Source organism: Vipera berus (genome assembly GCF_964194415.1).
Source record: "Vipera berus genome assembly, chromosome: 2".
NCBI lineage: Eukaryota > Metazoa > Chordata > Lepidosauria > Squamata > Viperidae > Vipera > Vipera berus.
In genome coordinates this window covers 162,785,716-162,800,077 of record NC_138203.1, presented here as the reverse complement: position 1 = coordinate 162,800,077, position 14,362 = coordinate 162,785,716, and the positions used below count along the sequence as shown (strand labels likewise).

At 38.8% G+C, this 14,362-nt stretch overlaps 1 protein-coding gene across 1 annotated transcript in view; it reads left to right on the top strand.

Moving 5' to 3' along the window:
- The window catches only part of RPTOR (regulatory associated protein of MTOR complex 1), a 437,560-nt gene that overhangs the window by 130,827 nt on the left and 292,371 nt on the right, over nucleotides 1-14,362 (top strand). The window contains exon 4 of the mRNA XM_081318296.1: nucleotides 10,877-11,035. Coding sequence (XP_081174422.1) covers nucleotides 10,877-11,035 — 159 coding nt within the window. The remainder of the gene's footprint in view (nucleotides 1-10,876; nucleotides 11,036-14,362) is intronic.

Here is a 14,362-nt window from a genome sequence, read left to right as displayed (position 1 = left end):
TTGTTCACCAGAACAGTGGTGAATAGCTCTTTCTTACAGCCTTACGCTGTCAAAATAGTTCCATAAGCATCTTAGTCATCAAGATACTAGAACAGGGAGGAAAAAAAGTAGCAGCTTTTGTTATGTTGTACTAATCTAAATCTTCAGTGTAGAGGGCCCTCAACAGAATTGAGACACTCTACAAAATTTTATAGATGTTGGCAAGAGATGAGTAATCTGCAGCTTAAACAGAGAAAGTTTTAGGTGAAGTGCAGACCCCAAATTCTGATGTTTATCTTTTCCAGATTCTTGCTCCAATAGTTATGTCATCATCTGCACACCTGCATGCACACACACCCCCACACACACAGAGAGAGAGACAGAGAGAGATTGAGAGAGATTGAGAGAGAGAGAGAGAGAGAGAGAGAGAGAGAGAGAGAGAGAGAGAGAGAGAGAGAGAGAGAGAGAGAGAGAGAGAGAGAGAGAGAGAGAGAGAGAGATTAGGAAGTATATTTTGGCAAGTGTTTCCTAAAGTTTCTGCATTTGTTTTCTGTTTTTTCAGTAAAAAGAATACTATAGTGCAGTCAAAACCCAAATTGCTGTCTGTGCCTTTCAAGGGCAAAATAAATACAAATTTGTTATGTGAATCAAAATGTTGTTTATTAGAAGGAAAGAAAAGTGGTGATCAACATAATAGGTATTTTTCTGATTATTTAGAGGCTCTTTGTTTTTCTCCTCTTTTTTTTGCTCTTGCAATTTGTATGTTTAGAATTCTATGAAAGGTTTTCTGTGTAGAGTTCTGGCAGCTGGGGAGTTCCTTTCTTTTTAAGATATCCATTCACTTTCATTAATTGTGAGATCACTTTGAAGTTTATCTTAGGCATATGATAGAAATTCAAGTGAGAAAACTGCCCATAAATCCTGCCTGCCACTCAAGGGCTATAGTGATCATGTCTTGGAAAGATGCTAAAAGAGAGAATGAGATTTAGGTTATAAATTTTGGAAATTGGCATCTTCATGATGAAATTGTAAGATACAAGGCAATGCTTGCATTAATGCAGTGCCCTACGAGTGGCATTACCATGTGACAAACTGTAGTTTGTTGCAGTTGCTTGTCTTTTGGTCATGAACACAGATGAGAGAGGTGAAATATTGTGCTGCAATGGCATGTAATGCTAAGGATCATCTCTGCATTCACTTTCTGTTTATTTCTTTCAAAATGCAAGAACCTGAAAGATAAAATGGGTAGCGAAAGATTACTGGGCCATTTCGGATATAACAAAACGTTGTATTTCATTTTGGTAGTCTGTAAAATAATATTATGACAGGACATTGTGTAACTTAAGATAAGTGGATTGTATAGCTTCATTTAAATTCAGGACATACTTTGTACTTCTGTTGCTTGGGGATGGTCTGTTTCCTGCTCCTTCTCTTTGACCAGACTTTCCAATACAGGTATTAATAGGAATGGATTTTCAGTCTTCATTCAAATTTTACTAAAACTCTTGAGGCTGATACAAAATTAAACATGGCCCAAGGTAGATGAATTACCTTTCTCCCTTGGAAAAACTTCCAGAAGACTTAAGCGTGTGGGGGTGCCTCGGTGGTAGGGAGTGCCCTATGGGCCCAGCGTAGGCTGCACACAAATTTGGTGTGTGTGTGTGTGTGCGGCAGTGTGGCACAAGTGCAGGGAGGCCAGAGAAAGAATACACTGTGGCTCTGGCCTCTTGGGGTGTTGCACTATGGGGCTGCAAAAAAATGAGCCACAGTGGAGTGCAAAAGTGCAGCCTCTGGAAACCTCAGTCTCCCCAGCCTAAGCCAGCAGCATGGTGCAAAGCCACCACTTCCTGGGAAGCCTCAGCCACCTTGCTCTCCACAGGCCCTGCCACTCCTAGTTGACCTTTGCCATTTTCCTCCTGCTGATCAGGCACACTTAGCCTGACCCTACTATATGCGAGACCAAGTGCTGGTTTTGCCAAGCCTTCTTCCTGAGGCCACTCACACCATTCTCCAAATCACATGGCCTATCCTCATGATACTTCAGAAAGCCTTCAGAAAGGTTCTGATGGGTTTCCCAGGTCTTGCGAGAATGGGTGTGCTATGTAGAGAATGATAGGCACCAGGCTAGAAACCAGGAGACTGTGGGTTCTAGTGCCACTTTCAGCATGAAAGCTGGTTTTGCAACTTTAGGCCAGTCACTCCCTCTCAACCCACAAGAGCAGGCTTGGGCAACAAGCTGGTTGGTCAATTCTTCTTGCAATCAATGGTTCAGCACTTGGTTGATCTGGAAAAAAGTGGACCATGCCCTTGTGGGAAAAACACCAGGAAGAAAAAAAATGTACTTGCCATAATCTTTTTTATCTTTAGTTTTACCTTTCTAATTGTTTTAACCAGGGCTTTTTTTCTCACAGAACGCTCAGAACGGCGTTCCGGCACCTTTTTTTTGCAAAAACAAAACAACAACAACAAAAAAACCCCAGCTCCCTTATTGGCTTTCCTAAGCCTATTGCAGGGCTAGCAATCTTGGCTCTTTTTTATGATTCATGGACTTCAACTCCCAGAAATCCTGAGCCAGCCATGCTGAGCGGAAAGGGAGAGGTTTCCAAGCTGAGCCATGCTGGCTCAGGAATTCTGGGAGTTGAAGTCCTTGAGTCATAAAAGAGCCTGCACTAGAGGAGGACATTAAAATTATTTACAGGATTACTTCTTTAGGAACTAAACTTTTAGAATCTAAAACAGCTAATTCAAAAAAGCCAACAGGAAAGAACCTCACATTTTTCATCTGCTTCTGTCTTTTGGAAGGTAAAATTAACAAAGTAATCTATTTCTTATGTTAACATCTCTGCAATGAAATCAAAGGTAACAGGAAAGAAATGAGAAACATTTTTCTCAATGTAATATGTCTAATTTAGCTGATTCTAGAAAAAATAGTATCTTTTGTACACTCTTGAAAACTATTTTGAATCTAAACAATTCTTAAGAATGAAATATTCTTAATTTGGACTTTACTTTTACTGTTTGGACTGTTGTGTGTTTTGAAAAATAGATTATTTAGAATCTAGTTATGTTGCACTTCAGTCTTTAAATAATTAACCTAGTATATACATAACAATATATGATGTTTTCCCTGGTGAGCTTAACATCAATAACAACATTTATTAAAAAGGCTAAAATAATTTCTGTTGGTATTATCTGTATAGTAAAATTTTGGACAAGCAGTGATCATGTTACATATGTGCATAAGCGTAGTCAGTAGCATATGCCTTTTTAAAAATATCAAACATGGGGACTTCCGGTGGCGACGCGGCGCCGAAGACAGCCGGCTCCGGGCTGTCCGCTTCGCAGCTGTGTTTATCCACCTAAAACAGCGCCGATCAGCTGTTTAGGTGGATTTGAAGCCCCCCCCTCGGGAGAAGAGGAGAGGGTGAGGCCCCAGGTAGGGGTTGAGCTCTCCGGGGCCGCCTGAGCTGTAAGTTTGGGCGGCTGAAGGATTGAGCCCCCCCGAAGCCTGGGTTGCTCCGAGCTGCGCAGCGTCTCTGCTCCGTGAATTTTGGAGCAGAGCCAGGCGCTAGCAACCACCCCTGCCAGAAGGAAAGACTTTCGAATAACAAGGTGCAGGCAGAGCGGTACAGGAGGTCAAGGTGCAGTGGACTTTTACTCCCTGGCTCAATGGAGTTTATAGCTTTAAAGTGAAAGTACGCAACAAGTGAAAGTTGGGCAAGATGGCGGCTAAATCTTCCTCTAAAGTTCTTCAGAGTGCGGGAACTTCCCCGGTGCAACAGACATCGTTGCAAGCTTTGCTTCCTCCTGCACCTCCTGTGGCATTGACGCTTAAGGACTTACAAGATGCCTTTGCAAAGCAATCCCAGGTAATGTCAGAAATGATGGATGATAAGATGGTAAAGCTGGAGGAGAAACTGGAGAAATTGGAGGAGAGGATGGAAGAGAAGTTTAGTGCAATGGAGGAGAGGATGGAAGAGAAGTTTAGTGCAATGAGGGTAGACATTTTGTCTACAATTGAAAGCGTGGCTGAATGTGTGCAACGTTTGGATGAAAAAGTGGAGGATCTTAGTCAAAAGAATTCTATATTAGAAGTAAAGGTACTGGAGAACGAAAATTTAAGGGATAAAATGGACGGAGAATTGAGCCTTGTCCAGTACCATCCGATGCAGTATGCTATTAGAATTGGGCTTAAAAGAGAATCCTAAAGAAGACTTAAAGCAGCTGATTTCTGAGGCTTTGGAAGCAGTATTGGGCCAGCCAGCATCTGAAATAGAGGGAAGCATGGATAAAATGTTTCGTGTTAATTCATGGATTGCAAGGCAGAGGAAGCTACCTAGAGATGTGGTGGTCTATTTTACAAAGAGAGCAACTAGAGATGAAGTTATTCAAGCTGCTTATGATACTAAAGTTGTGGTTGCTGAGCAAGAAGTCCTGGTTCTAAAAGAGATTCCTCCAAAGATTTTAAGGAGAAGGAAAGATTTTGCATTTCTTGCACAGGAACTTAAGCAACGTGATATCAAGTTTAGATGGGAGATTCCAGTCGGATTGGTGGTGATGCACGAAGGTAAAAGATATCGTCTGGTTACCGTGGCTCAGGCGCGTGATTTCTACAGCAATGTTTTAAAAGCAACCCCTCTATCACTCTTGGAAGCTCCAAAGGGATCTGGAGAGGGAAAATCTCAAGATGCTGAAGGGGGACAGACAGAGGAGAACGGTGCTGGAGGGGATCAAATTACAGTTTCATCGGCTGTTGCTGGAGAGCAGAGGTTGACGCGTGCCGCTTTAAGACGAGCAAGACAAGTACAAGAGCAAGATCAGCAGAAGTTTATGGAACTTTCAAAGCGTACTTACAGTGAAGCTGTGGGAGGAGCGCGGCCCAAAGAAGTTGCAGGGGCCATTGAAGATGTGCTCCAAAAGCTTCGGGGCGCCAAGCATGGCGACTAAATTTCTAACCTGGAATGTCAATGGATTAAACTCACCACAAAAAAGAAAGAAAGTTTTTCAATATTTAAAACAATTTAAGATTGATGTTATATGTTTGCAAGAAACGCATATTAGGGTTATGGACCAAAAGTATTTATCGAACTCAAGGTTGGGCACGCAATTTGTTGCCTCTGCGATGAATAAGAAAAATGGAGTGGTTGTCTACGTTAAAAGTACTCTAACAGCGGAACTAATTGAAGTAGATAAGCAAGGAAGATATGTTATGATAGATTTGCTGTTAGAAGGTAAAAAAACGCTTCTAGTTGGACTGTATGCTCCTAATCAACAACAAGCTGATTTTTTTAGTTTACTTTACACAAAGGTTACCCAATTGGATTACAAATCGTTTATTTTTATGGGGGACTGGAATGGTGTTTTGGACGTACAGATGGATAAGGCTGGTTCTTTTAAGCGTGTTCCGAGTCATGCCAGATTGCCTAAATCTTTTTTCGAAATGAAGGACGATCTGGAACTGCGAGATATTTGGCGTGACACACATCTACATGAAAAGGATTATACTTTTTTTTCTGACAGACATCAATCTTTTTCCAGGATTGATTTTATTTTGCTGACTAATGATTTTTTTTCTAGGATTAAGAAGGTAAAGATCTGTGCAAGAACTATTTCTGACCATAGTCCAGTTTGGTTAGAGATCAATAAGGACAATAGGGATAGGCGCTCGTGGCACGTAAATGAGAATTTGTTTAGAAATCAGAGAAATGTGGAAGAATGTAAACAGCAGATGAAGGATTTCTTTGAAATTAATATGAATAAGGATACCTCTATGGACATGGTTTGGGATGCTAGCAAGGCCTACATGAGAGGGGTGTTGATATATATGAATAATAAATGCAGACGTACTTTGGAAGTTAGAAGGAAAGAACTGGAGAATGAAATTAGGGAAAAAGAAAAGGCCCTAATCGTGAACCCATTGGATGTGAAGACTAAGGAGGTTATTAACCTATTAAGAGGACAATTTGATAAGTTGATGGCTGATCAAGTGGCAACCAATTTACGGTTTGCTAGGCATAATATTTTTGCAATGCTAATAAGCCAGGTAGATGGCTAGCTTACAGATTAAGGAAAAAGCAAAGGGCTTCTAATATAGATAAAATTGAATATAAGGGAAAGGTTGTGTTTCAACAGGATCTTATTAAGGAAGCTTTTCTGGATTTTTATTCTAAATTATATGCTAAGGAGAAGATTAATGAAAAAGACATTGATGTATATTTGGAGAATGCTAGCATCCCGGTTCTTACGCAAGCACAAAAGGAGGAGATTAATCAATTGATAACAGAAGAAGAAATTCTTATAGCAATTAAGGAATTGAAGGTGGATAAAGCGCCAGGTACGGATGGTTTGACTGCGGCTTACTACAAAAATTTACAATTGGAGTTGATAAAGCCGTTAAAGGAACTGTTCCAGACAATTCAGAGAGGGGGAAAGGTGCCTCCGTCTTGGAGAACTGCTTTTATCTCTTTGATTCCGAAGGAAGATCAAGATGCTACTCAAGTAAAAAACTATAGACCGATATCACTTTTAAATACAGATTACAAGATATTTGCTAAGGTGTTGGCTAACAGATTGATGAGGGTTCTGCAACAGGTGATTCATGGGGATCAAACTGGGTTTATTAGTGGTAGGCAAATGAAAAACAATGTGAGGCATATAGTTGATGTGATAGAGTTTTTGGAGAGGAACAACCAGATCCCTGCGGCGCTAATTTTTCTAGATGCTGAAAAAGCTTTTGATCAATTGAATTGGCAATTTTTGATGAAAGTTTTAGATAAGATGAATTTTGGGGATAATTTTTTGCAACCAATTAGGGCATTATATCAAAAACAAACTGCCCGAATAATAGTTAACAATAGTTTGACTGAAGCATGCAATATTGAGAAGGGCACAAGGCAAGGGTGTCCGTTATCGCCTTTATTATTTGTGTTAACATTGGAGATATTACTGGTAAAAATACGGAATTCGGAAAGAATTAAGGGTATACAAATTAGAGATCAGGATTATAGATTGAGAGCGTTCGCAGATGATCTGGTTGTTACGGTGACCCAGCCGGAGAACTCTGTTGTGGACCTGATGGAGATAATAATGCAATATGGGAAGGTTTCTGGATTTAAAGTTAATGCACAAAAAACTAAAATTCTGGCCAAAAATATGACAGTATCGCAAAAGGCTCTTTTAGAAGGATTAACTGGATTTGAGATTGCTAAAAGGGTCAAATATTTGGGGGTGTTTTTGTCACCCTCTAATACAAAGTTATATAAAAATAACTATGAAAAATTATGGGGAAAAATTCAAAAAGAAATGGAGAGTTGGGAAAAATTGCAATTGTCTTTGCTGGGAAGAATCGCAGCAGTGAAAATGAATGTCCTGCCTAAATTTCTATTCTTATTTCAAATGATACCGGTTCTTAAAAAAGATTCTAATTTGGAAGAATGGCAACGGGGTATCAATAAATTTGTTTGGGCAGGGAAAAGGCCACGAGTTAAACTTAAGATTATGCAAGATATTCGTGAAAGAGGTGGTCTCAAAATGCCTAATCTTAAATTATATTATGAAGCTGCTGCGTTATCAGGAATAAGTGATTGCATTAATTTGACACAAGAGAGATTATTAAATCTTGAGGGCCACGACTTGTTATTTGGCTGGCATGCATATTTGTTGTATGATAAGAAGGTAGATAATGTATTTAAAGTGCATATTCTAAGACAGGCATTGTTGAGAGTTTGGAAGAAGTATAGACATAAGTTAGACTGCAAGATGCCATTGTGGGCAATTCCAAAACACGCAATAGAAAACATGATGTGACTACGTATAAGGAGATTTTAAGCTTGGAAAGAAGTGTCTGGTGTTTAAAATCGTATAACCTCTTGCGAGATGAGAAGATTGTTCAAACTTGGTTTCAATATACTCAGTTACAGGCCAGGTGGAAAGAAGATCAGAAAACTGGTTTTGCAATGACTGACGAAAATTTGATAAAGCAAATTAGAAATCAGGGTCCAGCACATATCAAACGGATATATCTTGCATTGATAGAAATTGATTCAGAAACAGAACTGGTTAAAGATTGTGTGATAAAATGGGCCCAGAACATCCAAAAAGTTATTACAATGGACACGTGGGAAAAGATCTAGGTGAGGAACGTAAAATTTACACAAGCTCAAAACCTAAGAGAGAACTTTTATAAAATGTTTTATAGATGGCATTTAGATCCCAAAAAGCTTGCAAGTATGTATCCGAATTATCAGCCAAAATGCTGGAGGTGTGGTGGCGAAGATGCAACATATTTTCACATATGGTGGACCTGCAAAAAGGTTAAAGCTTTTTGGATAAAAATTTGGTGGAATATGCAGAAGATCTTCAAGCAAAGGATAAAGTTTTGTCCGCAATTGTTTTTGTTGGGTATAATTACAGATGCTACTGTTGTGGACACTAAGTTGATGTTGAATTTAATTACAGCAGCAAGACTTTTATTAGGTCAATATTGGAAGAAGGAGGAACTGCCGACTATAGAAGAATGGACTTTAAAGGTTTCTGACCTGGCGGAAATGGCAAAGATCTCGGCTTATTTGAAAGATCATTCGCAAGAACGTTATATTATGGAGTGGAAAAAATGGATTGAATATATCCAGAACAAATATGGGACTAAAAAGTTTCATTTAGCATTTGAATAAGTCTTCCTTTCTATTTTCTTTTCTTTTTATATGTAATATTAGTATTGCTTGTAGTTATCTTATATGAGCTAGAGAGTGATAGATTTAAGAATTTATTGTTGGTAGCATATGGATGTTTATGATTGTTCTTTGTTTTTATACCTTGTACTTAGCTCTGGGAAGTCGGGGGGGAGGGGGAAGGGGGTAGGGGTAGGGAGGGACAGGTAGGGGTGGGGGGAGGGGGGGATTGTTAAAGATAAAATGTATTTTAAAACTTTTCAATAAAAAAAAATATCAAACATGCAAAGAAACAAAAATAAGTCCAAAATATCTGTATTATATCCAGAAATGCCAACTTTGCAACCAATATTTCTCATCCTTAACTATGGCACCCTAAGGATACTTGCATACATGCAAATGCTTCTCTGGGATCAGTAACGCAGCAGGGATTGGTTTTTCCTAGCACGCATGTGCGGGGGAACCTTTACCTTTTTTTAACATATACCTAAAACCAGTTTATTGCATTTGGCAAATGTACTAAAAAAAATCTCATTGTCAACCAATATAATTCATTTAATTTGAAATCAAGTGAAAAATTGATTTAAATTATTTTATTAAAACAAATTAATGGTAATTCTTTTATAAGAAGTTGCCTCAAACAAAATGAGTTTGACATGCCTGCTCTAGATAGTTGAATGCTCCAAAATAAATTCTAGACCAGGCCTGTACACGCAGCCTACCAAGCACCCTTGGACAGAGCACAGACTTTTTTTTAAAAAAGTAATAAAATCACCACCACTGCCCTGGAAGCCATGTTGCCTAGTGCTCCATGGCTTACCATGACCTCGAACTCCAACACTGTAGATGCTCCTCTAGTCACCAAATCATTGATTAGCCCACCAGCATTCCTTTGCAGACCACAAAGATTTTTAATTTATCAGTGTGGGCCTTTCCCTTCTACAAGTTGCACAGATCACTTCTAGATTTTCCTCTTGCCTTTCCGAGTTAACTCCTTGGTCTGTCACTGAGCAAGAATTGACTTTGTAGGGAAGCATATTATCATTTGATGTATATTTAACATATGTTCTACCTTTATTTACCAATTATATAATATTTGTATGCAATCCACATGGCGAGGTTTGGGGAAACTTACAATAGAAAAGAAAATATTTTTAAAATCATAAGAATAAAACATCACCTGACCCGCACCGCCTCCGCTGCCCGCACCACACAGCCCCGCCATATAGAGTGGGCTCTGCTGCTCCCATAGCACCAGCCGGGCCGGCTCCAGCCCTGGGGGGGGGGAGCCTGCTGCCAACACCCTTCGCACCTGTGACTGCAGCAGCGCCCCACCCCCACCCCCCCGCCTCCTGCGCCTGCCAAGATGAGAGTTCCGCCACCTTTTTTTTTTTTTAGAAAAAAAGCACTGGTTTTAACTGTTATAGTTCTTTTGGCACTTCACATTTTGAAGATAATTGTTTGTACATTGGTGGGAATTTTGAAGTTATGTTATTGTATTGAGTTATTTAATAATAAAAATCAGACTTCATGGGAAATTGTCAAAGTGACATGCAAATAGTGCATACATCGTTTATTGATCTTATTATCCCTGGTAGAATTTTTCTTAAATATTAGAAAATTAATAGAGAAATTTTAAGATATACAAATTTAATGGAAAGGTAATAGGTAGCATGTATTATGTCATGAGGGATGAGTGTTTATGGAGAGAAGCAAAAATGAATTTTATTATATGGGAGTGAATAAAGCTGAATGTGTTAGAAGAAACATAAAAGTAAATAGAATGGAATGGGAATGGAATACATAAGAAATGGGTGTAGTAAAACAAGGAATAGATCAAGAATACATAACTACTTAAGGAATATTCATAGAATAGGGAGAATAAATGAGAATCAAATTGCAAAACAGGAATCAAATTGCAATGCAGGAAAAGTAAATGGCGTGAGTATAGATTTTGTTAGATATTTATTTCTTTTTCCCTGACTTCATTCTTTTTAATTTTTTCTACTTATTGCTTCTTACTCTTTCTCTGCACTAATGTTGCTAATCTTAAAAGAAAATAGCATGATCGATATATACATAGGTATATTTTAGATAGATAAATGCATGATTCCTTCTGATACATCCCAAAATAGTTCTGATAATTTTCAGTGATGTGCATTTCCATTTGCAAAAGTAAAATTCATTCATTCATTTTTTGCTTTATTTATTTTGTTTTTTTCAATTAGGCCCGGTACAAACAGAGTCTAGATCCTACAGTTGATGAAGTTAAGAAACTGTGTACTTCATTGCGTCGAAATGCTAAAGAAGAAAGAGTCCTTTTCCATTATAATGGACATGGTGTCCCCAGGCCAACAGTGAATGGAGAAATTTGGGTCTTTAACAAGGTATATGAATTGCAAATTGAGCTAAATCGCACTCGTACATTTGTATTTCCTGGGAATCCAATACAGTATAAAGCAATAAAAAGCAAAATGTTAATGTTTGATTATCTAGCTTTTTGTTCATTCTTTTTGTGTACCTTGAAGTAAAATTATGATTATGTCACAAAAGCAAATGGAGTATATTTTAAAGTGCACATTGTACCATCTGCATTAGAAAAAAAATGTTTTTATTGCCTATTTGTTAACTAGCTTGCCAGTATTAGTCAGGTCTACTGAAGATTGCTTTAGCTATTGTTAGGATTCCTTTAAAGATTACATGTCTGGGCTTTGATGGATAACTCTTTTGCAATATTTTTGCTTCTCTGTATGCCTTCTTCCCAATAAAAATGGCAAAATACCCAAGGTAGAAAAAAATTAAAATTCCGTTCCAGTCCTAGGAGTATTTTGATTGTGAGGAACAAGCACAAGCCAGCAGTGTCCCACCTCAGCTGGTTTAACTTAGCTACAAATATCTGTCTGAAAAATTGATAAAAACCGAAACTGGCTGGCTGGCTGACCGACCCATGCAAGATAGTGCCTATTTTTTTTTTTAAAAAAATCACTATCTGCCAGCTACTTTGAAGTGAGCATCTTTTAAATTGTTGATGTTAACTTCTCAAGTTCTAAATAGCTTAAGGCATGCTTCCCTGGGGGACTACCACTGGCTGTTAAGATCTTGACAAGAATTCCTTTGGAAGAAGCCCCCATTTTCTTGAGACCTGTCTTTCTGATAATGAAAGCTACAGGGTAGTGGAACTCGTTCACTTGGGAATTGTCTTTGGCTCCTTTTAGCCAAGGATTTAACAACCTGTCAATATGCGGCTCCTTTGCCAGGTTCTAAATGTTAAACTATTTTTTTCCTGCCTCTTTTGGTATTTATGTTATGTTGTTAACTTTTTGTTTCTAATTTTATTAATTGCCTTGAGTACTATTAGAATAGACAGATAGTTTAAATACTGTCCACTCATGTTTATTTAGAGTAATAGTAATTTGAGCATCTGTTATATGGGGGGAGGTAGCAGAAAGAGTTATTTATTTTGACATCTACCATTTATTTCTGGCAACTGTCCATCTATGTTTTGGTGGTGGTTGAAAACCCCTGCCTTTATTTGACTAGGTCCAAATCCAGAAATCCACCTTATTTCTTGATTGTTTTCACGTGTTGCTCACTTACCAAGTAATAGATATTTGCCTGCATTAATGCAGGAATACCTATTGCAGACATAACTCTTAATGAGATGTCTGACCCACAGGGAAAACCCACCCACCCACAGGGAAAACAAATGATTAGTGTGCCTTTTTTCATTAAGTGTTTGTTCCCCATCCCACTTCATTTGCTGAGGAAATGCCAGCAAGTATTTTTACATCATTGACAAAATAGGGGAATTTGTTGGATGAGTAAATTCTGTCTAGGGAAATATTCCAGAGAGATAGATGATAGGAAAAGTCATATATACTCAAGTGGTTAGCTAAAATATCTGTAAGTCTGAACTTCTCATAAATGCTTCAGTCTACAGACTCTTGGTGGTATACAAAGATAATAACAAACTGTATAAGCCTAAGATATCCACAATACAATAATATGGAAATTACTAAAGTTATAAACAAGATAATAATATAGAACAACAAGGTATTTATTTGTTAAATATATATCCCACTGAAATAATGTAACGCTTTCCAGAAACTCAGTAATCAAACAAAAACCTTATAAATACATTAAAACATCCCCAAAGAATGCATGACATCAGATTCCAAAAGTCCTCTTGGAAAACTATTTTTAACTTCTTACAGGAGACTAATAATTTTTATTTTTTATTTTATTTATTAAGAAAATTTATAAAGGTAAAGCCGAGTCTGACTGTAAGGGCAGCACTCATCTCCGTTTCTTAGTTGAGGGAGCCAGTATTGTCTGAAGACACTTCTGTGGTCATGTAACTAGCATGACTATATACCGAGGTACATGGACCATTTTGTTACCTTCCCCAAAAACGGTTACCTATTTATCTACTCTCATTTGCATGTTTTCAAACTGCTAAGTGGGCAGGAGCTGAGGCAAGTAAAGGGAGCTCACCCCATCACATAGTGTTCAGGTCTCGAGCCTGGACTGTCAGGTTTCCGGCTAACAAGCTCAGCGTCTTTAACAGCTGTACCATCATGCCCCCTTAAGAAAATTTGTATGGCAGCCCAATTCCCAGATCCTGATGCTAGCCCAAAAAGATGCCATGGTTGATGATATAAAACGCCAGTGAGAGGTCCAAGAGGATCAGAACAGGCACTCTACATCATCATCAACAACAACCACAACCAAGGCTTCCTGCGTAACCTGCCCAGCTTTGAGTCTAGATAATCTGCTTTATCTGTAAAACCACCATCTGAACAATTCTCACCCAGAAAAGAAGATTGCAGCCTGGGTGATAGTAATCCAACCCCTCTGGATCCAGAGAAGGTCTCTTCAGGAAGGAGATGACCAACACCAGTCCAAGTGCTGCTGGTATTTACTACTTCCATAATGAGGCATTGATAATCACTTTGATTCAGGGGACTAATATTCTTCCTCCCCCCTCCCCCAATTATCCAAAGAAGCAAGAGAGATAAGAATCCAAGTCACAGGTGGACAAGGACATCCTAAAAAGCAAACAATGAACTTCCTCAGAGGTAACAGGCCAACAGGAAAGCCAGTTGACTTGACAAGATGATGTCCCAGGCACTATACAATGCCCTGCCCAAGTGAGGTCCACATCAAAGTAAATTTGAGTGACTTTACCAGCAAAATGTCAAGCAACGTAATCACAGGGTATCTCCTATTGAAAAGGGAGTTAGCTACCAGAAAAAGAGGCTCTGGAAAACAACCAGTTGAATACTTTATTTACATTATTGGCACAGCGTAGTCCTGAATTAGGACACACAGCCATGTTCAGTCAAATTAAGTTTTAATTTTTCTTCATCTGCATTTGAAGCATCACTGCTGCCATTTCATCTCCTGAAGCTCCTCAGAAACCCAACAAACTACCTAGGACCATGGTGGCGAACCTATGGCACACGTGCCACTGGTGGCACACAGAGCCCTCTCTGTGGGCACGTGCACGGTCACCCCAGTCCTAGGCCTTCAGCTAGGTTTTATAAAACCTTTTCACTTTAGGCCTCTGCTGCCATGTGCAAAAAAAGAGAGGTTCAATCAATCATTTCAACTTCTCACGGGGAAAAAAAAGATCTCGCAAAGTTGGAATTGATTGATTGAACTTTTTAGTCCCACCCAGTCTGCCATTACCACTGTAGCCACAATCAGCCAAT